This window comes from Oryza sativa, chromosome 1, assembly GCF_034140825.1.
Source record: "Oryza sativa Japonica Group chromosome 1, ASM3414082v1".
NCBI classification, from domain to species: Eukaryota; Viridiplantae; Streptophyta; class Magnoliopsida; order Poales; family Poaceae; genus Oryza; species Oryza sativa.
In genome coordinates this window covers 2,803,887-2,831,740 of record NC_089035.1, presented here as the reverse complement: position 1 = coordinate 2,831,740, position 27,854 = coordinate 2,803,887, and the positions used below count along the sequence as shown (strand labels likewise).

General features: G+C 44.7%; 6 protein-coding genes and 1 pseudogene across 7 annotated transcripts; 4 read left to right on the top strand and 3 right to left on the bottom strand.

The window, feature by feature from the left end:
• The first annotated feature begins 2,952 nt into the window (after positions 1–2,952).
• Positions 2,953–3,674, top strand: LOC4324495 (histone H2B.10). Its single transcript, NM_001428116.1, has one exon. It carries the CDS (start codon positions 3,014–3,016, stop codon positions 3,473–3,475), a length of 462 nt encoding a protein of 153 aa, NP_001415045.1. The 5' UTR covers positions 2,953–3,013; the 3' UTR covers positions 3,476–3,674.
• A 98-nt stretch (positions 3,675–3,772) lies between these two features.
• Positions 3,773–6,212, top strand: LOC112937855 (uncharacterized; annotated as a pseudogene).
• Positions 6,213–7,252: 1,040 nt separating this feature from the next.
• Positions 7,253–8,842, top strand: LOC112937853 (uncharacterized). Its single transcript, XM_026022871.2, has one exon. It carries the CDS (start codon positions 7,309–7,311, stop codon positions 8,533–8,535), a length of 1,227 nt encoding a protein of 408 aa, XP_025878656.1. The 5' UTR covers positions 7,253–7,308; the 3' UTR covers positions 8,536–8,842.
• On the bottom strand, positions 8,742–13,395 carry LOC4324494 (probable LRR receptor-like serine/threonine-protein kinase At3g47570). The gene is made up of 3 exons (XM_015766910.3): positions 13,127–13,395; positions 9,598–13,006; positions 8,742–9,497 (listed from the first exon to the last, which is right to left on the bottom strand). Exons 2-3 carry the CDS (start codon positions 12,368–12,370, stop codon positions 9,073–9,075), a joined length of 3,198 nt encoding a protein of 1,065 aa, XP_015622396.1. The 5' UTR covers positions 12,371–13,006; positions 13,127–13,395; the 3' UTR covers positions 8,742–9,072.
• A 2,102-nt stretch (positions 13,396–15,497) lies between these two features.
• Positions 15,498–18,131, bottom strand: LOC9270198 (putative pentatricopeptide repeat-containing protein At3g15200). Its single transcript, XM_015774346.3, has 2 exons — positions 18,008–18,131; positions 15,498–17,800 (listed from the first exon to the last, which is right to left on the bottom strand). The coding sequence occupies exons 1-2, from the start codon at positions 18,069–18,071 to the stop codon at positions 16,260–16,262; spliced, it is 1,605 nt and encodes a 534-aa protein (XP_015629832.1). The 5' UTR covers positions 18,072–18,131; the 3' UTR covers positions 15,498–16,259.
• Positions 18,132–18,798: 667 nt separating this feature from the next.
• LOC107277572 (uncharacterized) lies at positions 18,799–20,147 on the top strand. Its single transcript, XM_015780968.3, has one exon. It carries the CDS (start codon positions 18,867–18,869, stop codon positions 19,257–19,259), a length of 393 nt encoding a protein of 130 aa, XP_015636454.1. The 5' UTR covers positions 18,799–18,866; the 3' UTR covers positions 19,260–20,147.
• LOC4324493 (short-chain dehydrogenase TIC 32 B, chloroplastic) lies at positions 20,011–23,276 on the bottom strand. 2 transcript variants are annotated; one of them, XM_015772644.3, is made up of 9 exons: positions 23,143–23,276; positions 22,850–23,011; positions 21,594–21,825; positions 21,394–21,473; positions 21,145–21,298; positions 20,982–21,060; positions 20,731–20,815; positions 20,548–20,594; positions 20,011–20,414 (listed from the first exon to the last, which is right to left on the bottom strand). In XM_015772644.3, exons 2-9 carry the CDS (start codon positions 22,965–22,967, stop codon positions 20,244–20,246), a joined length of 966 nt encoding a protein of 321 aa, XP_015628130.1. In that variant the 5' UTR covers positions 22,968–23,011; positions 23,143–23,276; the 3' UTR covers positions 20,011–20,243. The 2 variants fall into 2 exon arrangements, with proteins under 2 accessions (XP_015628130.1, XP_066165837.1); XM_066309740.1 differs by having other exon boundaries at positions 22,850–23,196.
• Between the last annotated feature and the right edge of the window lie 4,578 nt (positions 23,277–27,854).

The window sequence follows — 27,854 nt, the reverse complement described above, 5'->3', positions numbered from 1 at the left end:
ACGTTACTAAATATTTTGCATGCATGCACACGCTGTCAATTTCCAAATCAAATGTACTTAACGGGTGAACCCGTTAATCAAATATACATGTACCGATCAACTAGATGAGAATGTGATCCAACGGCAGATGTCAGTGGTGCCCGGGCACCATGGAGTCCTATCTGGGCGTCCTATATATATATATATATATATATATTCCATCAAATGCAAGTGGTCAGTCAAGTGCCAGCATATGCCGTCCCGTGAGAATCATTGCCGACAGACAAGATGTAGCGTGCATTGCAGTGATTGTGGCGACAAAGAAAGGGGTTCACGGGGACGATGAGTAAGACATGGTGGCAAAATTAAGGTCCGTTCTTTTCTTCGATAAGAGTTAAATGAAGATTAAAATTTTTGTGGCACGTTTTTTAAACTGTTAAACGATACGTTTCGTGCGAAAACTTTCTATATGAAAGTTGCTTTAAAATATCACATTAATCTATTTTTCAAGTTTGTAATAATTAAAACTCAATCAATCATACGTTAATACCACATCGTTTTGCGTAAAAAACTTAAATCTTCATTTTCATATTCAGGATAAAAGAACACCACTTAAGCTCACATAAGTTTTATTTATCAATTATCAGGGGCATGTCTGAAGAGCAGGGTTTCACTTATTGCGCTGATTATCACGCTTACCGCGGGGTACGGTAGGGGAAATTGGCGATTGATTTGGATGGATTTTGACCAAATTCAAACTTTTGGAGAAAAAATGAAAAAAAAACATGGATGTAGTTCTTGATTTATAATTGCCAATGGTGAAGATTTTTTAAAAAATAGAGTAAACTAAATTCAAATTTGAGGGTAAAATAAAAAATAGTTTACAAATTGAAAAAAGGAAGACAATATTGGGCCTTAAGTATCCTACATATTCTTTCAATTATTCTCAATTTCTAGTTTTCTACACATATTCAACCGTATTTTTTATTTTTTCCCTATTTATTTTTCATTTACATGATTTCAACTATACAGACCGCAATAACCGTGCAAATATCGCGGTTATCACGGTAAACCGTGCGGTAACCGCGGTGAAACCGCGAAACTGCCGAGTTTTGAATTCGAATTTTTGAATGTGATTTCTGTACGATTTTAGACAATTATCGCGGTTATCGTGCTACCGCGAGGTGGCGGTAACCTCGGCCCAAACTCTGTTGAAGATCTTTATTTATCGGCAGAAATACCTTCTTAAGTGACAGCTTCTAAGCATAAACCACTACAATGACGTGCATCTAAGCTTTATTTAAGATAAAATAATGAATAGTATCAACTAAGCAACCTTGTATTCCTCCAATTATTCCTGGTACAATCATGAACACTACATATGTATCTTGCGCAACGCTTAGCTCACAGTGCTATGTTCTTCATGGCCAAGCATCCAAGACCTGAGATATTCATCTCTGATACAGCTTCTGATAACACTATTCGTTCTCTGGTTGTTGCTTTGAGCACGATGTGCCGAGCCTAAAAACAGACACCAAGCACTGTTGAATAATTATTGTTTTTATGCTTGTGTGTTTAACATCTGAATCATTTTCTTCTTCTTGCAGCCAGATTGTTGGATCAGCTATTCTAGGGGGAATTGAGATCAATCCCAGCCCTTTATTTATTGATCCAATGGTCCAAATTGTGAGCTACAGTAAAATTAGAGCTGTACATTTTCTTCTTCATGCAGCTAGATTGTTGGATCAGCTATTCTAGGGGGAATTGAGATCTAGTGCAGTTACACAATCCCAACCCTTTATTTATTGATCCAATGGTTTAAATTGTGAGATACAGTAAAATTAGAGCTGCACATTTTTTCATTAAAAAACGCTACACTAATTTGCTACAGTACTAAAGAGGCATCTAGGCCATCCGTTTTAAATCCAATGATACTCTTGTGACTGCTTAACTTGACAGTGGCCACTGCACTGGAACCGAATCCGTCTAGGGGTCGGTCAAGAACACAAGCTACAACAAACTTGTGCAGATCCATTGAATCCCTGAAAATGTCATTCGGGTGAACATCTCAAGCAATAATATACCTAAGCTGTAAGTATCACCCACCTTCGTGACTACAGAACCTTCCCCGTACTCTGCAACATTTGTAGCCAAAATTAGTATTTAACCCTACCCTCAACATGTAAAAAATGAAGCACCCTCAGTCTGATAGGAAGGGGAGAGATTAAGGGAATAATTGCCCGGACACCTCTCGGTTTGACCGCCGCCCATTGTCTGGTCTGACCGGCCACTCAGTGCTGCACTGTTCACTGACAGAAAATATTAATTACTATATTTTCAATAAACACTCGCATTTAATAATTGCTCATCACAAAAATTGACCATCACATGATTCTAGAGGTGTGACTCCATCTAATTTGGGAAAAAAAGAAATAGAGGTTCATGCGACTGGTTCAATTGCTTTATGCTGTGATAATGCTATTGACAAACAACAGGTGTTATACCATTTTAGCGATTCACCGTGGAAGGCCGGACGGTTGATGAGGTCATACGCTAAGACATTAACATGTTTGTATAGACTTTAGAGCAAAAAGAAATAGTAGTAGCTCGATTAGCCCAGAAACAAGTAAACAGGCCACTCTCGTGGGCCTCGAATCGGGAATAGCCCAGTTTCCAAGCCTGCGACTTTTACTGGGCCATGAGCTAAACTCTACGAAAGAAAGCCCAACTGCCCAACCATGAAAACTCGTAATCCCCGCGCGCGCGACGGAAACCGCCTACTCCTCCCGTTCCCGCGTACACTTTCCGCGCCGAAACGCATCTCAGCCGTCCATAGGAAAACAACACCAATCGTGCGCCACATGCTCCTCCACGTCATCGATCCGCGGCGCACCCCCTCCGCCAATCAGCGCCCACCTCTCCCCTCCTTTAATACCATCGCCGCCGCCTCCCCTTCAACTCCACAACTCGCAACCGAATTCCCCCAAATTTTCGTCTCCCCTTTCCCTTCCCCGAGAAGAAGAGAGCGGCATCCATGGCGCCCAAGGCGGAGAAGAAGCCGGCGGCGAAGAAGCCCGCGGAGGAGGAGCCCGCGGCGGAGAAGGCCGAGAAGGCCCTGGCGGGGAAGAAGCCCAAGGCGGAGAAGCGTCTCCCCGCCGGCAAGGCCGAGAAGAGCAGCGGCGAGGGGAAGAAGGCGGGGCGGAAGAAGGCGAAGAAGAGCGTCGAGACCTACAAGATCTACATCTTCAAGGTGCTCAAGCAGGTCCACCCCGACATCGGCATCTCCTCCAAGGCCATGTCCATCATGAACTCCTTCATCAACGACATCTTCGAGAAGCTCGCCGGGGAGTCCGCCAAGCTCGCGCGCTACAACAAGAAGCCCACCATCACCTCACGGGAGATCCAGACCTCCGTCCGCCTCGTCCTCCCCGGCGAGCTCGCCAAGCACGCCGTCTCCGAGGGCACCAAGGCTGTGACCAAGTTCACCTCCGCTTAGATTCCATCTATTGGTAGTATTTAGTTCTGTCTACTATCTGGTAGTGGTAGAAATGGATGTCTTATTAGTGTGTAGTTGGCGGTTGTGGCGCTGCTTTTGGTAAACTGTTGCTTATTTATCTGAGATATTAACGATGCTCTTCTAGACTTCTATGTGCTTCCTGTTTTGTGATTGCTCGATTTCTTGTTTGTGGTGTTCATTCTGTTTGAGATTACTACGATACTGTGAAATTTTCTGGAACAAAATTGATGTTCTGGTATGCATACGTAGCAACTGAGGACATGGCAACTCACTTCAGGAATAATGCTGCTCCTGGCTTGTTTGGTGTTCTACACTTTTACTCATGCGTTTTATGTGTGGACACAAACACAATTGCTTGAATTGGATAGATTCTTGCTGTTTGCTAGTTGGTACTAGTGGAAGTTGGCGCTTTTGTACTTTGAACTAACAATGTAAGGTGAATTTTGGGAAGGAACCAGTACAGTAGGAGCTCTACCATTTCAATCAAGCAGGAAGAAGGAAACAATGAAATTAAGCACGAAGGAAACAATTAGGTGAATTTTACATTAAATTGTATGATTCTGATACTCTGGCAAAGAAATATAGCTCTCAGAAGTGAGAACAATTGCTAACTGAAACACTACATGTGACTAAAGTTATTTCAGGATTATTTCCAATGAGCTTGGCTATTGTAGCTGTTTTCGGTGTCTCAGTGGAGGCTTTTCCTTCTGTTCTAGTAATACCTATGCAAGCTAATTGGCAAACATGAGGTATACATCTCTTAGTGCATGCATCTCTACTGCTACATCTCTTATTGATGCTCGCTCTTGAGGCTGTTGCTTTGTGCAGGATATGCCTAACATGAAGACAGAAACGAGACACTCCTGGATTCTGCTCTGTATAATGTTATCCCGTGGTTCTACATGCAGCCAGATTGTTGAGTCTGCTATCTCCGAAGTTATGTCTGGAAGAGCATCCTTGGTAAACTTATTCAGATCTAATGAATCTCTGAACACGTCATCCGTTGGACTCTTTCCTGTAAACATCTCAAGCAGTAATATTCCGAGACTATAGAAGTATAGATATCACCAAGAGTTGATATCCAGTACAGCTGTACAGGCCCAACATCCAGCCGCGTTTCGGCCTGCAGCGGCGACCTTCACAGCTTGTTTTGCAACTCGAGGGAAGAGGATTGGGAGTTTACACGAGAGAATTGATGGTGAGATTAAGATGAGAATTTTGATTTTTAATCACCAGATTTCACCCTCCTATACAATGCAATACATCTACTAGATGCAATCGCGGAGGCCTTTGCACGTACGTACGTGCACACACCCATGGCGGACAACGACATCATGGCGGCATTGCCGGAGGACGTCCTCCTCCAGGTCCTCTCCCGCGTGGGCAACGTCAAGAGCCTCTTCATGCTGGCCGCAACATGCCGCCGCTTCACCGATCGCGCCTTCCTCCGCGACCTCTGGGGCGGCCAGCGCGCCGGCGACCTCCTCGGCTTCTTCTTCCACCGGCAACGCAACTCGGCCTCGACATTCGGCTTCCTGCCGGCGCCGCCGCTTCGCCCCCATCCCCTCCAGCTACGACGGCGAGCCCCTGACGGCGCGCCGCGGCATCCTCCTGATGCGGCTTTCCCCCTCCAACGACTGGTCAGAGGCGACCAGCCACCTCCTCGGCCTCTTCAACCCTATCACCAGCGAGCACCACGTTCTCCCGCATCTGAAGGGCCCCTCCAACCTTGGTTCCTTCGCCGTCACCAGCTGCGCCATCATCTTCTCCGACGACCTCGCCGGGAAGCAGCAGCCGCCATCTTCAGGCCGCTTCATGTTCTCGCAGCTGCTCGTCACCACCAAGCACAAGAGCATCAAGACCGTGTACCTCCACTCGTACTCCGCCACGCGCAGCAGCTGGGCCGCGCCCGCCGTGTTCCTGGATCTCCGCCGCTTCTCCCTGGTGGGCGAGGGATCATCGTCATCCGCCGTCGTCCACCGCGGCGCGGCGCACTGGCTGTGCACCGACCACGTCGCGAGCGCCACCCGAGACGACTACCTGTACAAGAGCTCAGCGTGGAGGTGGGCGGCACAGCCACGGCCACGCCGCGCGTCTCCATGACGAAGCTCCCCGTCCTCGACGGCGGCACGCCGACGCCGCTGCTCTGCGTCGGCGGAGACGGCGAGCTCACCATCGTCTGCGTGTTCATCATGCACGTCAGAGTCTGGAAGCAGCAGCGACGCGGCGATGGCGATGGCGACGGTGCGGCGGCGTGGCGCCGCGACGTGATTTGGATGCCAACGGAGGTGTCCAACTACCCCAAAAGTTACACGATGGCGCATGGATTGGGACGCAGGGGATCGGTGGCCATGATGTACAGTAGCACCGGCGCTGTGTTCGTCCTCGACCTCGACAAGAAGGTGATGGAGAAGGCCATGGACTGCTTGCTGCCCCTGCGAATGGACCATTCACTGGATCGGCCGCCTGTGCCGTACGAGATGGACTTGGTGGAGTTCTTTCTGCTCCAGCTTGGTGGTCTATGGCTCTATGCAGCAGAGGTGATCTACAGGATAATCAATTAATTAATTGATTGATTGATTACACATGTTTATGGCCCCGCGAAAATTACTCATGTTATGCAGTAGAAAAACGAGGGTTAATTGTAGAATAGGGGTATGTGCGGGAAAAAAAAGTAAGTTTTGATTTAAGGACAACAGCATATTATTATCATTGATAAATTCTTCAAGTGTTATTAAGGTTTGGTAATTGGTGTCACCTTTTTTTTTTCCTTTTTTTTTTGACTGTCTGATCCTTTGTTCAGCAATTTTTGTTCATTAACAATATGGCATTGTGCATTATCCACCCTGATTTATGGTCTGGTCGTTTGCTCGTTGCTTACGCACAACCTGATGAGGTGAGCGTGACCGTCCGCCGGAAATGCGGGATTTTATAAGGCTCACGCAGAATATGAAAGTTGGCCATGTCGAAGGGTATAGGAGGAAGAGGTTTCATTTTTCTCCCTCACCCATCTTCCTCGATTCTAAAGATATGGCTAGAGTGAGGTTTAGTGTCGGTTGTTAGAATTGGGTTATGATCTTTTGGACAACCTTGGCTGTAGTTTCTTCGTTGGCTTAGCGACGGCCGATCTAGTGATAGTTTTCTCTTGGGTTTGTGTGTTGGTGGGTGGGTGGTGGTTATTTTTTCTTCGTTTTTCTAGTTACGATATCCCAGGGTTATAATTTTATAATTTTTTTCTACTTTATTAAGGGCCTATTTGGTTCTCTACCCTACCAATTAATTGGTAGTGCTAAAATCTAGACAACTTTTAGCACTACCAATTTTTTGGTAGGGTAAAGTTAGCTAGTCTATGTTTGGTTTAATACCAATATAAAGCTAAAATTTAGTATGAGAGTGAAGAAGATTTTAGAATATAGCCAAATTGAGCGTAGGCGCTATCAATTGTTTGGCTTCAATCTAAACTAGCACGTTTACTATTAAAAAATTTTGGTAGGGTCTCAATCCAAAACAGCCCTAATATTGAACTTCGCAGCTCGATATTTGGTGATGGCGGTAGGTATTTAGCGCGAAACCCATTAAGCCACTGGCCCATCTACGCGTCGTCTCCAGAAACGGCCCAATTTTCATTTCCTAGGCCCAACATCCAGCCATGTTTCGGCATGCTTCGTCGAACCCCCCACCCCCCAACCACCCCCACCCACACACACTCCCCACTACGCTACGATTCATATTCAGAAAAGACTTTCTCATCTACTAGATGCAATCGCGGGAGATCATCTAACGCCTTTGCACGTACGTACGTGCGCACACCCATGGCGGACGACGGCGGCATCATCGCGGCATTGCCGGAGGACGTCCTCCTCCAGGTCCTCTCCCGCGTGGCCAGCGTCAAGAGCCTCTTCATGCTCGCCGCCACATGCCGCCGCTGGCTGCGCCGCTTCACCGACCGCGCCTTCCTCCTCGACCTCTGGGGCGGCCAGCGCGCCGGCGACCTCCTCGGCTTCTTCTTCCACCTGCAGCGCATCAAGGTCTCGACATTCGGCTTCCTGCCGGTGCCGAGCTCGCCGCTCCGCCCCCTCGCCTCCTCCGGCTCCTCCAACTCCGTCCAGCCACTGGCGGCGCGCCGCGGCGTCCTCCTGATGCGGCTTCCCATCACCCGCCTCCTCTTCCTCTCCAACCCCGTCACCGGCGAGCGCCACGTGGTCCCGCGCCTGGAGGAGTACTCTGACCTTGGTCCCTACAAGGTCACCAGCTACGCCATCGTCGTCTCCGACGACCTCGCTGGGAAGCCGCAGCAGCCGGCATCGTCAGGCCGCTTCACGTTCTCGCAGCTGCTCGTCACCACCAAGCACGCGAACAGCATCACCATGTACGTCAACTCGTACTCCGCCGCCGGCGGCTGGGCCGCGCCCGCCGAGTTCCTGGATCTCCTCCGCTTCTCGCTGGCGGGCAGATCGACGCCATCCGCCGTCGTTCACCGCGGCGCGGCGCACTGGCTGTGCACCGACGACGTCGCGAGCGCCACCCGAGGCGACCGCCTGTACAAGCTCAGCGTGGAGGTGGGCGTGCCGGCCGCAGCCACGCCGCGCGTCTCCATGACGAATCTCCCCGTCCGCGCCGGCGGCGCGACGGCCACGCTGCTCTGCGTCGGCGGGGACGGCGAGCTCACCATCGCCTGCGTGTTCCCCATGCACGTCAGAATCTGGAAGCAGCAGCGACGCGGCGATGGCGACGACGATGCGGCGGCGTGGCGCCGCGACGTGATGTGGATGACATTGCCGGCGCCTTACCCATACTGCGTGCCGCTGATGCATGGCTTGGACATGGGATCGGTGGCCATGATGTACAGGAGCAGCGGCGCCGTGTTCGTCGTCGACCTCGACAAGAAGGTGATCGACAGGGCCATGGACTGCTTCCTGCCCCTGCGAATTGGCCGCGAGATGGATCTGCCGCCTGTGCCGTACGAGATGGACTTGGTGGAGTTCTTTCTGCTCCAGCTTGGTGGCCTATGTGGAGGAGGGTCTACATCTACAGGATGATTACACATGTTATGCAGTGGTAAAATAATGAGTAATATAAGCACCAGCATATGAATTGAAATGCATGGACCATATGCAGGAAAGTTTTTGATTGATAAATTCTTCAAGTGTTGTTATGGTTTGGTAATTGGTAAAACAGCTCGAAACCTGTTCTTTCCGTCCCACAAAAACGTGGCGCAATCTCATAATCTGATTTTCATGTGTGATTACAGGTATGATTTGAATTTTCATTTTGTACGAAAAGGATGAACAGTCAAAAATCTTTCTGACAGTTCTCCACATAGTAGTATTGCCGTATTGGTTGTAATGTACACATCGGCAGTTACTGAACGTTCTATTAGCTTACATTACATATAGCCATATGAACTGACGCAAATAAAGACTGACTGATATGAACCACGAAGGAAAATGCTACATCTTCAGCGTCTCAGCTTTTGTTTCTCGGAATTCTGGCAAGTCGCCATCGGCAGCTGAGCTGTTAAAACATTTTCCCCAGCAAGCATATCTTATTCTTGTACACTCTTCAGGCCTAGTTACTCACTGTTGCTTCAAATCGCTGCTAATTTGTTTCGTCTCCTCTTCCATGTCCACTGAAAGAGAGCCAGAAAACATCAGGTAAGCGTCGTCTCTGATCGCATGCATCTTCAGGGCTGCATCTTGTATTGGCATTCGCTCTTTGGGTTGATGCTTTGAGCAGGACAAGCCGAGGCCAATGACTGAAATCAAACACTCTTGCATTCTGCTTCTTGTGATGCTATCCTCGGCGTCTACATGCACCCAGAGCGTCGGATCGGCTATCTCCAGGATTCTGTCAGGATGAGCAGCCTCTGAGAAACTGTGCAGGTCCAAGGAATCTCTGAACATATCGTCTGTTGGGCTCATTCCTGTAAACATCTCAAGCAGCAATATGCCCAGACTATAAACATCGCCAAGAGTTGAGACCGCAGAGCCTTCCCCATACTCTACAAATATTTTGGAGTTCATTAGATTCACCGGAATGTTAAATTTGTGTAAGAACTAGGAGGTAAAAAGCAAAGAAACAAAGCATAACAATTCAGTTACCTGGAGCAACATAGCCAATGGAACCTCTTATTCCGATTGTGTTGCTTGAATTTTGCTGTGTTTTGCTCGCGCTTTCAGTTAGGATTCTTGATATGCCGAAATCTCCAACTCGGGCACTCATGTCTTCTGCAAGAAGGATGTTGCTTGGCTTGAGATCACAATGAACGATCGGCGGCTGGCAGTGGATATGAAGATATTCCAGAGCATCCACAATATCAACAGCAATGTCCAGCCTTTGAGTTAGGCTCAAAGTATTGTCAGCAATGGGCATATCAGATTTTGGATGAAGCCAACCATTTAAGCTGCCATTGGGCATAAACTCAAAAACTAGTGCCTTGAAATCTTGACCTTGGTTATTTATGCTTGAACAGCAAGTGATGATCTTTAGGAGACAACGGTGGCGCACACTTCTCAGTGCGTCGCATTCTGCCAGAAAACTTCTAGTAGATCCAGACCGTTCAAGGTTAAACACCTTTACAGCGACAACAATTTCCTCATCAAACAAAGTGCATTTATAGACTACACCATAGCTTCCTTTTCCAAGCAAACTGTTCTGTGAAAATCCCTTGGTTCCATTTGACAATTCCTGGTAAGAAACTCTTTCAAATTGTTCCTCCACAACTGGGGTTAGGGACTGGCCCTTCTTCCTATGTACAGGCTTTCTACGACGAATTAACATAATAATCACCATAACTAGAGCTAAGAACAAGACCACAGCTATTGATGCCAGAGCTATTTTAAGAGACCTTAACCACCCTTTGCTTCTCTTTCTAACAGCATGCATGGAGCATGGAGGTAAGTTAAGATGAGATATTCCCCCACAAAGCTCACTGTTTCCAGCTAAAGACAAGTAAGATAAGTTCTTAAAAATACCTTCTTTTGGCACTTCACCTTGCAGATCATTGAAGGATAGATCCAGCATTGATAACGATGTCAAATTCTGCAGCACTGCTGGGATAGGCCCAGACAAGTTGTTATACGCTAGATACAACTCTTGCAGGTTGTGGATGCTACCAAGGGCATCAGGAATCACACCAGAAAACTTGTTCATGGTTAGGTTAAGTACACGGAGCCCCTTAATGTCCCCCAGAAACACAGGTATAGTTCCTTGGAACGAGTTACTGTCCAATAAAAGTACAGTGAGCACTATGCAATTTTTTATACTACTTGGTATCTGGCCAGACAATTGGTTTCCTGACAGAATCAACTCGTTGAGGCTAGTCAAACTCCCAACTTCAGAAGGAAGGGGTCCAGAGAGGGAGTTGTATGATAAATTCAAGTACTGTGAAATGGAAGGCAGCTCCAATATTTCCTTTGGAATCGAACCATTGAAGTGATTTCTTGATAAATCAAGAACATTCAGGCTTTTCAGCTTACCAAGATTCGCTGGGATTGGTCCTTCCAAGTTGTTGCCTTGCATGAATAGCTTCATCAGATTGGTAAGGTTTCCTACAGAAGACGGTACATGGCCAGACAAGCTATTGTTATTCAGGTATAGCGTAGTCAAGTTTTCCAGCTTCCCAATGCTCTCTGGAATTACACCTGATATGTCAGTACTAAACAGGTATAATGATCTTAGACCAACCAAATTACCGAAATCAGAGGGGATGCTTCCAGAAATCCTACTGCCACCCAAGTAAAGTTTTTGGAGAGTCTTCGAGAGGTTTGCGATCGAAATAGGGAACTGCCCAGTGAAATTGTTGTTACTGAGAACTAAAATCTCTAGCTTACTGCAGTTTGTCAATGACTCAACAAATTCCCACCCCTTTATGTCCCCTGCTTCAAGCATATTAACACCTAGTTGCAGATTCTGCAGAGCATTCAACCTCCCTAGATTATGTGGCACAAACCCACTAAATCCGTTCATTGATAGCTGCAGACTCGTGAGGTTAGTGAGATTGGAGAACGAGGAGGGAATTTCCCCGCTGAACTGGTTGTTGAACACTGCGAAAGACTGTAAATGAGGAAACTTTTCATCGATATCAGTAGCAATGCTTCCATCCAGCTTGTTGTTTCCTGCATCAAACCCCATTAGCGACGACAGATTGTACAGGGAAGACGGGAGTGCACCACTCAGGTTGTTGGAGCAGATGTCGAGGAAGTAAAGGCGCGGCATGTTGCTGCCGAATTCAGGAGGTATTGTGCCCTCGAGACTGTTCATCCTGAGGCTGAGGTATCCCAGGGACGTCAGATTGGCCAGTGAAGCTGGCCAATGGCCGACGAAGCTGTTGTTGTCGAGGCCTAGCACCTGGAGCTGTGTCAGCGTGTTGCCGAGCTCCGAAGGTATGTGCCCGGCGAGCTTGTTGCTGCCGAGGGCCAGGTATTCCAAGCTGGTGCAGGATGTCAGATTGCTGGGGACCTCGCCGGAGAAGGTGTTGAAGCTTAGGTCGAGTTCCCTGAGGCGGTGCAGCTGACCGAGGCTCGCGGGGATGCCACCGTGCAGCCAGTTGTAACTCAGGTCAAGTTTCCGCAACGACGTCAGGTTGCCGACGGCCGGCGACAGGGTCCCCGAGAGATCATGGCCGGGCAGGCTAAGCGCCACCACCCGCCCGTGCCGGCCACACGCCACGCCCTCCCAGCTGCACGGCCCGGCGCTGCCGTTCCACGACGCAAGCACGCCGTTGCCACCACCGTTGCCCACCGCCACGGCCTTGAAAGCGAGCAACGCTGCGGCGTCTTCTCCGTCTGCTCCTCGCACTGCCATGAAGTGCAAGAAGATGGACATGAAGACGGACAGCAGCAGCAGCAGGAAGCTAGCAAGAGCCATCGCCATGGTGGTTGCAAACTTGCAAGGTACACAAGTGGAGTGACAAGCAGTGCCCCAGAGCACCGTATTTTAACCCCACGACGCCATGATCCCAGAGTGCCATTGGCGAGACGGCGAGGACACCGAGTCAAAATCTTGACTTGTTTAGCGGTCTCCGCGCTCACAGGGAGAGAGACAGGAGTGGTAAGATACCATGTCGACTTGGAGCAGTGCATGTTACCTTTTTGACTGTTCCCGCCATTCCTTTCCACATCATTTCCCAACTAGATACTTACTGTAACATAGTACTGGAAGGATATGGAAAGCTTGGACGCATCCAAGCTCTCGTCGCTGTCGCCCTCGGCCCTCACACATGACTTAGCTCGCTCCAATTATGTCCTCACCCCTTCTCTGTTCGACCAAATTCCTGATAATTTCTTCCTGACTGATTCCAACAGAGAATCCATTAGGTTGGCAGTCCAGAGTGTTACCTTGTACAGTTGTACGGCCACCCTTTTCCACGCTTGTATGCGGAGTTCCAGACACACGAGGAAAGGTAAAAGTCTTGTGGTGATCCAGGATTAGATTCAGCTTGTGTAGAGCTTCCGTGAAAGCATGGACAACTACAGTTGACGAGCACAAAAACGAACAACACCGAGCCTCCTGGGAACAACGAGAAATCGAGAATTACAGCAGGCACGGCCATGTCTTTCCACATATGTACAAACTTGAAAAGGTCCGTGGCGTGGAAAATTTATGGAGATTAACCAATTGGATGCTCACCTTAGTCAAAGGGCCAGGGACAGTAAGCTCCTCGGAGGAGTTCTGTCGAACAGGTAACGGGCGCAGACTGAGAACTCCGAGTCTCTGGAGAATTGTTGTGGCTACAGCGACGGGAGTCTCGAAGAAGAAAAAGTATACAGGATTGGGCATCGTACGCGTCGGAGCTGAGCACGGCTTCCAGTGACGGCGCATTCCGGCGGCGGCGGCGAGGCGGTGCCCGGAGGTGAGCACGAGACCCCGGCGGAAGCGCGCGCGTGAGCGATCTGTCCAACAGTGAATGGACCTTGCGGTGGATTAGCATTTTGGTGGGCCCACAATACCAGAAGGAGGCCCACAAGAAGGTTAGCGCGCAGCCCATGATTTGCAACGGGCTACAACCAAGAGAGATACATTTGGGCCCGTGTAAAGGCCCAAACTATTCGAGGCAAGCACGAGATATGGCCCATTATCTGACAGGCTGAGCAACAAAGTTGCTCACTTGCTCCCCGTCGCCGCCGCTTCACCGAACACTTCTCCTCTCCGTCGTCCTCCATCTCCATCGCCGGTGAACGAGTTGACGCGATCTTCTGCTCAGGCGAAGAACGTTTATCTGTCTAGCCGGTCAAGGGGAACGCAGCTTTTCCTGCCGTTTTCCTCACGCGATCGACCGCGCTGGCACGCAGCAGCGAGATCATATCGGTGATATGATATCCAAGTCCAGATCCAGTGACTCAGGCTGTGTTTAGATCCAAATTTTGGATCCAAACTTCAGTCCTTTTCTATCACATCAACCTATCATACACACATAACTTTTCAGTCACATTATCTTCAATTTCAACCAAAATCCAAACTTTGCGCTGAAATAAACACAGCCTCATCTACCATCCTTTCCTCCGAACTGTCGTGTTCCTAATAGTAATGTGTCCATAATAGTGGGTGTGTTTAGTTCACACTAAAATTGAAAGTTTGGTTGAAATTGAAATGATGTGACGGAAACATTGGAAGGTTGTGTGTGTAGGAAAGCTTTGATGTGATGGAAAAGTTAGAAGTTTTAAAAAAAACTTTGGAACTAAACACGGCGAAAATTTCTTATTAGTCCATTTCACCAGCAAATTATTGAGCTTCGTTGGTTGGGATTGGGAAATTATTGAGCTTCGCTTGTTGGGATTGGGTAGGGAAGAATGCCATTTTCTTCTCTTTTTTATGGCCTTTTGAATCGCAGGATTGAAAAAACGGAGGAATAGGAAAAACACAAGATTTTGATAGGAATGAAAGTGTAAAACAGAGGATTGCAAAACACAGGAAAAATATAGGAATGACCGTTTGATTAGACCGCAAGAGCAGGAATCAGACGAGAGAGATAGACTCAAGGAAAGTTTTCCAAGAGGTCAAAGTGGATGTTAACTTTCCTACATTTTTGCTCTAGAATTGTAGGAATAGAAAAGTTTCCTACGTTTTTCCTTTTCTTATTCCGACGAATCAACGACATGAATAGTGTAGGATTTCAATTCCTTTATTTTTCCTCCAATTCAAAGGGGGCCTTATTTTCGATTACACGACAGTGGCACAGTGCACATCGGCCAAATACGCCTCCTAGCATAAGCTCAAAAAAAAAAAAGGAAAGACAATGGCCCTTTCTTAACTCGCTAAAATCCTAATGAGAACATATTTTCATGTGCATAATATTCATAAACATCAGGATTTAGGGGTTTGGTTGGCATACCCACATTGTCAAAACTTGCCATACTTCATTTAGCTAACATATGCTTAACATGTGGCCAACAAAATTGAAGCCACACTTCAGCCATAGGAAAGCAAGCCTACCACACTTTTACGTGCCAATGACATATGACCCACATTATGATAAATGAATCTTGCCATAAGTGTGGCACAAACCAAACAGATGCCTAACTTAATCAAATTTGGCTAACTTTAGTTGTGATATGGTGAGGTAAATCAGTTGATGATTTCCTCAGCTCTTTTCGACTGTGACAATAAGAGCGTCCCGTCATCCTTGGTGCGAACGCAACTAGGCAAATTTTCAGATGCCAAATTAATCTCACCCCCCCCCCCCCCCCCCCCCAAAACACACACACACACACACAAAAGAACCTATCGAGGTCCAGTACTCCAGTCTGAAAATTGGACTATGAAAAAGAAGAAAAAGATATACTTTACATGCTATGTAGAGTAATAGCATACTTTGAAAAAGTCACCTCTCTTAGTAGTTGTGCTGATGCTTGATGACGCCATTAGGTCCGAATTATTTGCTGCTATGTAGAGTAATAGATTGTGCTGCGGCAGATGTTTGTAAATTAGCAGTGTATAATATACCTTCCATTGTTTAGGTTCCTGCACATCAAATGAACAAAATCCTAAAGAGCAGCTACAATTTGCACAATCATCAGTTAATTCAGTAACAGTCCAAAACGTTATTTCAGTTAATTTTTTTTCCCTTCAATTTTGAGGTTTACCAGTTTGACTATAAAACCTGATGCAAACAAGGTGACAAGAAAAGGGGGGAGTATGTCAGGATACCACATCCATGTATCAAGAAAGATCTAAAAATAATGAGACCAACGCATGGATCTCTGTTACTTGGATCAACATAACTGATGGAACATCTAATTCCAATTGAACTGATTGCAAAGTTTTGCTTGTATTTTCAGAAAGAATTTTTGACACGCTGAATCCCCAACATGTGTGCTCATGTCCACTGAACAATAATGTTGCTTGGCTTCAGATCACAGTGGATGATTGGTAGCTGACAGTGGTGGTAAAGATACTCCAGTGCATCTGTGGCGTCAACAGTAATGCCCTGTCTCTGAGCTAGACAGAGGGTATTGCCTGGAGTCTTGACACATTTCTGATGCAATTACCCAATTTACCATGAGGCATATACTTAAGACTGCTAGGCCAGTGCTGTTGAATCATTGACCTTGGAAGTCAATGCTTGAGCAAAAAGTGACTATCTTTATTAAGTAACAGCGGCACACCCTACTCAATGCCTCACATTCAGCCATGAAACTCCTAGAATATCCAACAAATTGACATCTTCACAGCTGCATAAACCTGGGCTAGCTGGACATTCTTAGGCTAGATTTGGTCAGCCCATAAACCTAAGCCCCCAACTGGAGTATAATCTATTGATGAACTATTTACGAACATGGAATAGTCTTGAAATTGGATCCAATTTTAGATTCTTCCTGGTAAGAGGTTCTTCTGTAGCAGGTTCATCTTTCTTCATACGTATTGCTTTTACCAATAGCTTCGTCCTTGGTTCTGGTGTCATCCCTCTCGACTCCATCGTTCTATAATAATGCAAAGCCTCATCCAGTTTATCGTGGGAATGGAGTCCATGAACCATTATAGTAAATGATCGTTGATCCGGGCCTGATCCATTCCTCTCCATTTCATCCCATACTAGCTGAACCCCTTTCTCATAATCCCAACTGACATAAAGGTTCAATATTAAGTTATATGTATCAGAGTCCAGTCTGCAACCAGACTTCTCCATTCTCTGCATCAATGAAATAACATCTTTGGGTTTCTCTGTCGTCTTCAGAATGTAGGAGTATGTCATATTGTTTGGAGAGACGCCCTTAACCTCCATGTCATCCAAAAGCTCATAGACTTTCTCCATCCGATTAATCTTACAGAAGTGTTTTATCAAAGTGTTGTAGGTAGCAACATCGGCCTGACAACCACGATCATTCATCTCACCAAAAATCTCAAGTGCTTCTGGAATCCTTTTCTTGAAGCACAATTGATCGATGATACAATTACAAATTGCCACATCAGGATTGATCCCTTTCTCCCACATGCTTGTAAATAGTTTTACTGCAGTACTAAGTTTGCCAGATTTTGTAAGCGAATTTATGAATGTACCATAGGTGAACAGGTCAGGCTTAAGCTTAGACGCAATTATCTCATTCCAAACCCTTTTAGCGTCTGCCAAGCTTCCCTTGACACACCAACCATTAAGAATGATGTTCCAGCTCTTTATGACAGGAGGGAACTCATCTTTCTTTTGGAGAAAGAGGGCCTCTGCTTCCTCAACATGCTTGTACCGACAGAGAGACATCAAAAGTATCTGGAATCCAACCAAGTCAAGCTCAAACCCATAATCCTTCCTCTTGTAGAACATATCTATCGCCTCCTGCACCTTGTGCGCGCCTGCATACCGGTTTAACAGGACAGCAAACATCCTGTTTGTGACCACTGACTGGCGGCTCTCCACAGGAATCTCATCAAACAGTTGTCTCATGAGCCTGACCTTCTTCATCCTCCCAAGAATGTCAAGCATCTCCGTGTAGGCCCTTGACCCATGGTTATACTGGGGCAGACCAGCTGCCCATTTGAAGAAAGATAGTGCGACTTTCCAATTGGACCTCTGCTTCTGGAGCACCTTTAGCACAACATCCTCATCCATCTCGTCTGCAAATTGATTGAGAACTTCGGCGAGCTCACTGTCGCCATCTCTAGACTTGAGGATTTTAACGATTTCGCTGACATGGACATCCTTGGAACCATCCAAAGCGGTAGAATGACAAAGCCGTAGAGATCCAACAACGCAGTGAATTGGGAGAATGCTCTGGTGAAAGCGTGGATATAAGCCTGCCCCGGGAAGCTCCACTGAGGCATTCTGACGAACAGTTGGCGTGCAGGAACCAAGGAAGCCGAGCCTCCTAATAACTACGCATGAACAAAGTTTAAATTAGTACCCCGCACTTAAATTCAGAGAACGAAACCTCGTTCCACTTCAGTATATGCATTCAAATTCAGATAATGAAACAGTGCGCGGTGTGATGGACTCATCAAGAGATGATGAAAAAAATCAGAAGGGGCCAAGAGAAAAAGAAAAAAAAAAGAAGAAGGGGAGTCGGTGCAGGTGGTGCCTACCGAAGAGCGTCCTGCTGGACCTGCAGGCGGCGGAGAGGATGGCGGACGCCCGCGGCGGCGGCATCGTACCGGAGATGAGCACGAGAGCGGCGGAGGGAACGGGTACCAGAGCGCTCTCTCTCTCTCTCCGGTCGATGACTAAATGGGCTACTAATAACTAAGTTAAGCGAAGCTATTGGGCCGACTTGAAAGCCCACTATGTGTTGAATGGGTTGTGGCCGACGTGCGGGCCCGTCATGTAAGGCTGGGCTTGTGATGGACACAAGCGAGGCCCACAATGTGCGTGTCCGGCCTACATTGAGGCCCAAAATATTCGGAGCAATCATACAGTCCGGCCCAGATAGCAACAGATATAGAGGCCTGATATAACCTGCAACAGAAGTACAGAACTAACCAAACAGCTTTTAACGTTTCAGCATGCTGCAAATCTGAACCAACCAAAATACAAACTTAAATTAGTAAGAGTACCCCCACTTTGAGGAACTTAGCCCCTCTCTTCTAAACACCCCCTTAGTCGTGATGGAAAGATTGATTAACTCAACAATTTATTTGTTATAGAAAAAAACAATTAATTTCGCATTTCAAAGAGCGTAGCAGGTAGTAGCAGCTAATCTTGCATTGAAATAAATTACACTTTTTAAAATTACATCTATATAATTCAGTTTTAAGAGCAGGTGAGCTGAGTGGAGCAGCTCGAAGCCTCGAATAGTTTGAAATATACTGAGCACTCCACTTCACTTGACGAACTGAGCTGAAGTGTCACCGCTCACCTGCTCTCCCGCCAAATCCTCTCAACCCAAAAGCCATTGAGCTGAGCTGCCTCCTTGTATATATCCATGGATCCACCTCGATCTCTGCCATGGCGTTCCCCTCCCTCTCCGTCTCCGGCATTCTCGCGCGCCACCCGGTGCTCTTCTACGCGGCCACCTGGACGGCCGTCGCCACCGCCGCGGTGTCCGTGGCCGCGTTCGCGCCGGAGCTCGCCTTCGTCTGGGCTGTCACGCCGGGCGCCGCGCCGCTGGCGTCGTCGACGGCCGGCTGCCCGGGCGGCATCGTCCTGCCGCTCGACGGGCCGCCGTGGGACGCCGCCTGCGTGCCCGCCGCGCTGTTCGGCAGGGTCACCCTCGACGTGCTCGTGCCGCCCGTGTTCGCCGCCGCGGTGGTGTCCACCGCTCTCTGGTTCACCAAGGCCGTCGGCGTGTGGGAGGACGACGACGACGAAGACGACAGCGACGAAGCTACAATGGTGTGACTGAGTGATGCTGTAATTTTGTGACACTTAGACGCCATGCTTGCTATGCATATTAGAATCTTGGAGTTCTTGATCTTAAATATTAATGGCTCTGATCAATATCATCGTCAACTAAGAGTGACAAAGCAATTGAATTAGGCTGAACTTTATTGAAGTATGTAGACAGTTGAAGCTGGTTATAATTCCCTGTTTCTGTAACAGAATGAAGAGGAATTTGTTTCATTTCAAATACTTCTTCTTATTGAAAAGAAGGAAGGAGGAAGAGGAATTGATAAGAACAATAGGGGAAGCGGAAAACCGAAAAAGAGCAATAAGTCCTTTTGTTTACAAGTCTTCTTTATATAGAAATTCGACCTATTGCTCCGGATCCCCGTTTACTAGGAAGATAAGAATCAAAAGGATCGAACTACCTACTCATTATTCGGAGGTGAATCATAGAACACTAAAAGCTGTGGTATCTTATAGAACTATCTATTTGTATAATGTTCTCCAGTTGGACAAATGTTCAGTGAAGGTTTACACTGACAGCAAAATTGACAGTCTTTCATGGCCAAGGTCAGTGAGTGGCAAGATTGACTTGAATTCCATTATTTCAAGCTGCATGTGCTTCGGTAGTTTCATTGTATACTCTTAACACCTGATATGGTGCCTCAAAATGCAGCCTGTTATGCAACTAAAATCATGCATACAAGCTAAGCAAATTCATGGGCAATAGCTGCACATATGTAGAACAATATCTAGCCAGGCAGAATTTCACAACTGCTGAACAACTCATGTATTTGGCAAATATATTAACAAGAGTACACAGGTTGATCTCATTCTCAGCCATGACCGAAGGAAACATTAGAAAAGGGTTCAGAATACTTCAGGTTCCTAATACTACTGCTGCTACACATATTTATCAATCATCACATACTAGTATGCCATTAAACCAAACAGTATCAGAACACTTCTTTTTTCTGCTGATGATCCTGCTTTGGGCTCTCATTTTGAAGAAGACTTGATCAGCTTTTCGCTGAATTCCCAGAGTTGCTTCGCCAGCGCGTCATTCCTCGCAAATCTGCTAGTTTTCTCCACATTGCAGTCAGCAAAGTATTGTCCGGTCACTCCCTTGAGCTGAGGGTTCAGTCCTACATAGCAAGTGGTAGCTGCTCCCTGAAAAAAGAAACATTTGTTAAGTGTGTTGTTTCAGATGAATTTGAATTTCAAGACAATTCAATTTGTCTTTCAGCATTGCTGCAGAGAATTCGGACAGAAAGAAGAACAGAGAAGATATTGGGTTCCAAACCTGGGGTACGCTCTTCCACAAGATGTAGGTGGCAAATTGAAGCACCCCTGCAAGTGAAAACAAAGTGTTTTTTTCAGAACATTAAGGAAAGGAAACAGCATTCTCTTTTCAATCGAAGCCTGAAGGTCCATAGCAAAAACTCTAGAACAATGACTCAGAAAGAGAGAACTTGCATATACGTACTCATAAGGAAAAAGGAGTGCCTCATCAAATTGGTCATGATCAATCCAGGATGAACACAGTTAATAGTGATGTTCGCTCCTTCTTCCTGTTTCATCAATGGCACAGATCAAACATGTATTGGTGAATTAGTGATGGAAAATAGACAAAATTAAATGTGTTTTATAGAAAAATGGGAAATGCATAGAGTTTTCAGCTCTGTTAATCTGAATAAAGACATCACAAATAAAGGTGAGAATGAGGGAAGAAAATACCTTCAGCCGTCTAGAGAGCTCTTTCGCGTGAAGTATGTTTGCCAGCTTAGATTGTCCATAAGCCATCTTGTCATCGTATCTGCCAATACAAAATTCTTATTTCAATCTCTAATCCACATAAATTTTCCAACAGAAAAACAACATGAAAACACTCAGCACATACGTTTTCTCATCGTTGAGTTTATCAAACTCAATTCCCTTCGGATATGTATGGAGGTGAGCAACCGATGACAAGTTCACAATACGACCTTCAATACCTGTGGACTTCGCGGTTGCTTTCATATTATCAAGAAGGAGGTTGGTCAACAGAAAGTGACCTGATTGAGCATAACACATCAGACAGATATCAGTATCATCCAAGCACTTTTTGCATGTTTAAAGTAAATAGTTGATAGTGGTAGAGAGTGAATACCAAGATGATTGGTCGCGAACTGCATCTCAACACCATCTTCAGACAATCCAAACGGACAGAACATCACACCGGCATTATTTCTGCATGACGGAAAAAAAAAGAATATATGAGACCCCTTAATTAACTGAAATTTAAGCAGAACCAAAGGATCTTTGCATGTTAAAAAAAGGCAAGTGTGCTAAGAGTTTGAAGGGAGTTACATCAGGATGTTCAGAGGAAGGTTCATCGAGTTGAACTGATCTGCAAAAGCTCTAACAGACTTAAGGGAGCTGAGGTCAAGCTTCAGAACATCGATGTGAGCTTTTGGGTTTTCCTCAATGATTTTCTTCCTCACTACAGATGCAGCCTCTGTGTTCCTTGCTGCGATGATGACATGGGCTCCTCTCATCGCAAAGACTCGCGAGGTCTCCAGACCAATGCCACTCGCTCCTCCTGTAAGACAACAGAATTTACAGATTTCCGTAAATTTGCGAGGATAGATGTTTATGAACAGTTTGCAGTAACTAGCTACTGTGAGTCTGACACAACATGAAATTTACTCACAAGAATACAAGATTGATGTTTGGTGAAAACTGAATTCTATGACAGATTGGTTATGGATGCACTAGAAGACTATGATTAATGCTTTTATGAGCAAGTTTAATTGACAAGACCTAACACAGAAAAAGTTACTATTATATAATGGGAAAATGTTTATAGTTTAAGACCACACAGTTCCAAGCTCAAACTCTTATTTTCCACACAAAAAGAAAGGAATATCCAACATCTCCACATCAGGAAAGAGAGGGTAAAAATCCTCAGCCCATTGTCAGAATGGAAGAACTGCTATGCCCTTCCGATGAATTGATTTTCCTTCACACTTCTGTATATCAATCTATGTTTTTGTTTTTTTAGTATTATCTAAAATACCTGATTGAATTATGAATTCTCTGTAGTCAAGAAAGTTCCAGAAATCTAAACCACAACCACAAGATTGAGCAGGAAACAGACAAACTTTCATCAAAACATAATAAACTCTTCTGGTCCACAAAAAAGCTACTTATGCATAAATTTCTCATATACAATTTTTTGAAGAGCGTAGTATTATTTTGATATTATATTAATCATAACACAAAAGGTGGCTGCTTTCATAATCCCAACTCTAAGCCACCCTTACCACCATCCAAAACACACCCAAAAAGGAAAAGAGAGAACAATTTGAGAGAGAGAGAGAGAGAGAGAGAGAGAGAGATGCAGAGACTGCCTATGGTGAGTTGGTGACGGGTAGAGAATTGGAGATTATTCACACGAGTTTCTCACAAATCTAACAAAAACATGGCAAGAAACTAACCAAAACCATTAAAAATAAACTGCATTGATGTTTTCAAGAACAGGTTTTTGCTGGCCACAACAACACATTGCAGAGAAATAAATTCCAAGATTCGGAGGTACGGAAGCAGGCAGCTCTGTCTCTTACCTGTGACGATGACGGTGAGGCCGGTGGCGTCGACGCCGGCGGTGACCTGCTCCGCCGTGGACCCGGAGCCGAACCCGCTCGCGCCGGCCTTCCCGGTGATGAGCGACAAGATGCCCATCTCAAACCACGCCGCCAAGAAACCCCCAAACTCACGATCCAACACTGCACCCCCCAACCCCAAAACCCAAACAAGAACACGCAAAGAAGCTCAGCCACCGCAACGCAACTGAATTCGACCCCCCCCCCCCCCCCAACAAGAAGTCGCCGAAAAGAACACGCCAAGAAGCACTCACCCTCGCCGGACAGATCGACGAGTTGTTCAATGCGCGGGCGCGGGAGGCGGGAGCGAGGCGGAAGGGGAGGAGGAGGTGGTTATTTATGGTTGGGGGCGCCGGTGCAGAGTTGGTCGCGGAGTTAGAATCGATGCAGGAAGGATTAGGAAGAAGACGAGACAGAAAGGAATTTGGAATCGTCACAGAAAGAATCGAATCGACCTGGATTCATCCAAATTTTAAGAGAATTTTATACGTTTGGGTTTTGTAATTTACTGCTAGTCCGGTATATGAATATGAATATCTCAAAAATGTCCAAATGCTACACCAAATTGGTTCACAAAGAGGTCTGGTTGGTGTGTAGCAGCGCTTCGTATTCGATTAAAATTCAGGGGAAGTAATTTGCTGTAGATTATGAACTACGTAGCGTGTCACTGTCCCGTTGGGTCCCGTTGTATACATGATGCATTGATGCAGTGCTCCTAATCACTTCCTGATTTGCCATCTGTCACTCGTATAATCTCGTACTCCCTCTGTCTCAGCTATGATTTTTCGTGTCCAACTTTAATCGTTTATCCCATTTAATTTTTTTTTAAAAACAAAAACATAAGTTATACATAAAGTACTATTTATGTTTTATCATCTCATAACAATAAAAATACTAATTACAAAAAAAAATAAATAAGACGGACGATCAAAGTTGAGCACAGAAACTTATAGTTGCACTTAAAATGGGACGGAGGGAGTATGTTACTGCCAGTGCTAGCAACCGTGGCATACTCGACTCTGTTTGGGACAGTTCTAGATTTAAGATTTTTCTTTAACTAAGTATTCATAACTCTAGAAATCTATACATCTAAAATTATGATTATATTGATAATATTTAGATGAATTGTTGTTTGTATTTTATGAGAAATATAAAATTTTAAATCTCACTATAGTTTATCTTACAAACTCTAAATTTAGCAAGTATCTAGAATCAACACCTTGCTTGCCTGTGTTTATATGAGAGGTTTGATTTTCTTTCTTTTTACTAGTATTTTACAAATTAGGCTTTAATTATTTTACAGCCCATAGTTGGTCCGATGTGTTACTGGAAATTATTTTGGTCACTCGTCTGCGGTAGCAAATGGGGCCGGCCTACTTTGTATAACCATTGGTCCATTGTTGTCTGATCATCTGATGATGCTGCATTTGTTGAAGATTAGGTCGATGATGACCGACCGGCCGGCCGGCATGAACGAACTTGAGATCTCAATTCATCATCCTCTGCCAATTTCGCTAATCTCTTTAGTTAATGTATTAACCCAAAAGAATTAAGCTTAATTGATAGGAGTAGTTAATATCTTTTGATCTGTGTGAAACAGTGAAAGAGATATGGGGTTAACATTAACCAACATATAGTTAATTTTGACTATACAAAAAAATATATTATACTGAGTAGTGAGCACTGACACAAATCACTCCATTGTGCAATATAATACTGACACATCTTTTTTAAATGGACTGACACACAAACCCCTCCAAGATAATAGCTCGAGTCAGCTCGTGTGTAAATTACCGAGGTAATTAAAAAAAAGGCTATGCATAATGCATGCAGATTAAAAAAAAGTTACTGACCATTACAGGATTTTGTGGTACATTATTGAAGGAGCATGCAGGACCAGATTATTTGCTGTAACAGCAAGGAATCTGATGGCCATGCTGGTCCTGATCACACAGTGACATTAGATTCCATCTCATTTCTACAATCTTTTGCCCCTTTTTTTTCCCATTTCATCATGGAGAGTTTTCTTCAGATTTTTCAGTAAGGTACCAGTGATCCAGACTGCCAGTGGATGCATGGTTGGAAGGGAGCCAAGCATCATGGCGCAGCGCAGACACGGGCTCACCCGGTAGTCCCCATTTCATGCCCACTGGTCCTGAAATGCTTATGGACGATGGATTAGGGACGAAATTGAGTTGATATGTCAATTTAGTTCCTTTCAAATATGTCAATTTAGAAAAGCTTTCAAAAAAAATATCGATGAAGAAAGTTCTCGAAGAAATCATAATGCTCAGAAGCTTGGAAAATGTGTCCATAATAATAATAAATTAATAATCCGTAGGCAGCACACCAAACTGTTCTCATCCTATTGCTATGGTTGTATTTAGTTCCTTTCAAACTTTCAAAAATTCTTCCATCAGATTAAATTTTTGGACACATGCATAGAGCATTAAATGTGGACGAAAAAAACCAATTGCACAGTTTGCATGTAAATTGCGAGACAAAACTTTTGAGCCTAATTACGCCATGATTTGCCAATGTAGTGCTACAGTAAACATTTGCTAATGATGGATTAATTATGCTTAATAAATTCGTCTCGCAGTTTACAGACGGAATCTCGTTTAATACTTCAAATGTGTATCTATATACTTAAAAAAATTTGGCTTAGGAACTAAACACAGCCTATGTGCATGTTTTTTCAGGTTCAGAGTTTCAGATACGTACAAGGTTTAGAGTAGGAAAATATTCGTCATCCCCAACCCTCCATGTCATATAGTTTCTATAGCATTAAATATATTGTCACGTAAGTAAAAATCTTATGTGACAAGAGAGTTAACGAGGATACCATATCTACACAAGAACTAAGAATAAAAACAAAGGGATATGTGGATAAAAAGAGAGAGGAGAGAGATGATTGGATGGGAATTTAATTTAAAGACATCATCCATTAAATACATAGTGTCATAATATCTATATATAACATGAAAAATATATAAACTAATAGATAGTTTTTGGGTTGGGATGGCCTCACGAGCTCCTCGTGAATGGCATGGGGCATGGGCAAACCTATACGTATCTCCTTGACCTTGCCAAGAAACATGAATGATTCATTGATTCAGTGCTAGATTGAGCTAAATATATAATGTGACATGATGCCATGTGAGGAGCTTCATCATCTGCCATCTGATGCACGGGTGTTGCAAGCGATGTGAGGACTTGTCTGGTAATAATAGCTCTTGAGGTGTCCGAGTTGTTGCTTGATTGCTGGCTTGCTGCTGCTGCTGCTATTTGGGACTGTTCAAGAATGTGGTTGGAGCAATTCAATGATGAGGCATTTGCTGTTCTTGTTTGTTGCCAAACCCTGTCAAAGTGTCAATAACCAACACACAAACCAGAAACAGGGGCTCACCTAGGTTAGATCCTACTTCTACTTTTTTTTATGTCATTCGGCTATCTTTATTGATACGAAAATATAGTTACATCACTCACCAGCATGCTCATAATAAAGCTAGGGGATTCCTACCACTACAGTTTATGCCAACGGCTTCTCATCGTTTGCCTTTGATAAGCCGTGAGAAAAATAAACGAAGCAAAAAAAATTATATGTAAAACTTTTACATAGGCGTTCTTACAAATTTAGAAGCTAATGATGAAAAATAAACTGCGATAAGAAAACCTCAAAATCATCTCTAAAATTAAGTGCTAAAGTTAAAATTTAGCTGCCGCTGATAAACTGGCAAGCCAGATTTAAATTTGACTGTTGCAATCAAGAAAGTACACTTTGGCCGGGAAAAGGGGAAAAGAAAAGAAAGGACACTTTGAACTATGCTATGAGTAAGCTTATCTCAGGCTCTTAATTAGCTAGATCTGAAGCTGCACTAAATGGCTGCAAGAATTGGGTGAATAATATGTTTACAAGTACTAGCGAACTTAATCTGCATTCTAGCTAGTACACCAACTCAAAAGTCTGAAGAATTTTCTGCTGAAAGGAGAAGTTGCTATAAAATTCTGCATGCTTGGATTGCCCAGTTTGGTTTCTGACTTTCTCTACCAGATCATTTAATTTAATGGCTAATAGTTCATGAGTAATTTCAAGGACAGTCTTGTTGAGTACGTGTAATTAGATAGCGATCATATCATCTACATTATTGATAGGTACTGTTTGTATCTGAAACCAACAAAAAGAAGCAACCTTATCATCAAAATGGAATAAAGGGGATAAAATTAGGTACAGTCTCGTCCAAAATTTAAATGAACTGAAAAATTAGTTGACGATCCTGACTCCACACTTCAAAAAAATTGATTTGTGATAATAGACTGTAATGATTTTGGAAGGGTAAATCAATCCTTAAACTTCACTGAAAATAATGCAGTCCGGGTATGCATTTAGTGTGTGGCAGCACAGTTAGGTTGGATTGGAGCATTTGAGCCTGAAGATGAGGCATTGGGCCCATGAGAATTTATGCTCAATTCCAGTATCTAGTGTAGCAGGTAAAGAGAATTAAATGTTTCTAAATGAAAACATAATCATCATTCACTTTTACTGTTTATAACTTCATGGTTAACGGTTATTATCAGGTGAAAAACGCTGACCATATATCAGACAGCAAGCATGTCGATGCATGCGAATATGAAGAGTACTGAACTGAAAATTTGTAGTTACAAACAAAGAGGCAAGAGGGAGTGAAAACAGAACAGGGACGAAACAGTGTTCCGCCTTCAACTTATGAATCATAGCCAAATTTAAATTTTAGAATTAATTTAGATGTTTCATCATTTTCTATTTTCTGGCCTTAATTTTTGTGGAAGTACAAAAACTTTACCCTAAAATCAATTTTGGTTGCTTCATTTATTTTTCTCAGCTTATAAGCCGTAGCCCAAACAATTAGAATATTTTCCAGAGAAAGGCCAAAAGCATAGTTGTATTATTGGTCTCTTGTGCATTTGCCAAAAAAACAAACAAACA

Coding starts and splice junctions, on each gene's coding strand:
- LOC4324495 (NM_001428116.1), top strand. CDS start 3,014: ATGGCGCCCAAGGCGGAGAAGAAGCCGGCGGCGAAGAAGCCCGCGGAG.
- LOC112937853 (XM_026022871.2), top strand. CDS start 7,309: ATGGCGGACGACGGCGGCATCATCGCGGCATTGCCGGAGGACGTCCTC.
- LOC4324494 (XM_015766910.3), bottom strand. CDS start 12,370: ATGGCGATGGCTCTTGCTAGCTTCCTGCTGCTGCTGCTGTCCGTCTTC. Junction 9,498..9,597: donor CATTGGCTATGTTGCTCCAG/GTAACTGAATTG, acceptor AAATATTTGTAG/AGTATGGGGAAGGCTCTGCG.
- LOC9270198 (XM_015774346.3), bottom strand. CDS start 18,071: ATGCCGCCGCCGCGGGCGTCCGCCATCCTCTCCGCCGCCTGCAGGTCC. Junction 17,801..18,007: donor GTCCAGCAGGACGCTCTTCG/GTAGGCACCACC, acceptor GTTCATGCGTAG/TTATTAGGAGGCTCGGCTTC.
- LOC107277572 (XM_015780968.3), top strand. CDS start 18,867: ATGGCGTTCCCCTCCCTCTCCGTCTCCGGCATTCTCGCGCGCCACCCG.
- LOC4324493 (XM_015772644.3), bottom strand. CDS start 22,967: ATGGGCATCTTGTCGCTCATCACCGGGAAGGCCGGCGCGAGCGGGTTC. Junction 20,595..20,730: donor GCACTCCTTTTTCCTTATGA/GTACGTATATGC, acceptor TTTCACTTGCAG/GGGTGCTTCAATTTGCCACC. Junction 20,415..20,547: donor TGTGGAAGAGCGTACCCCAG/GTTTGGAACCCA, acceptor TTCTTTTTTCAG/GGAGCAGCTACCACTTGCTA.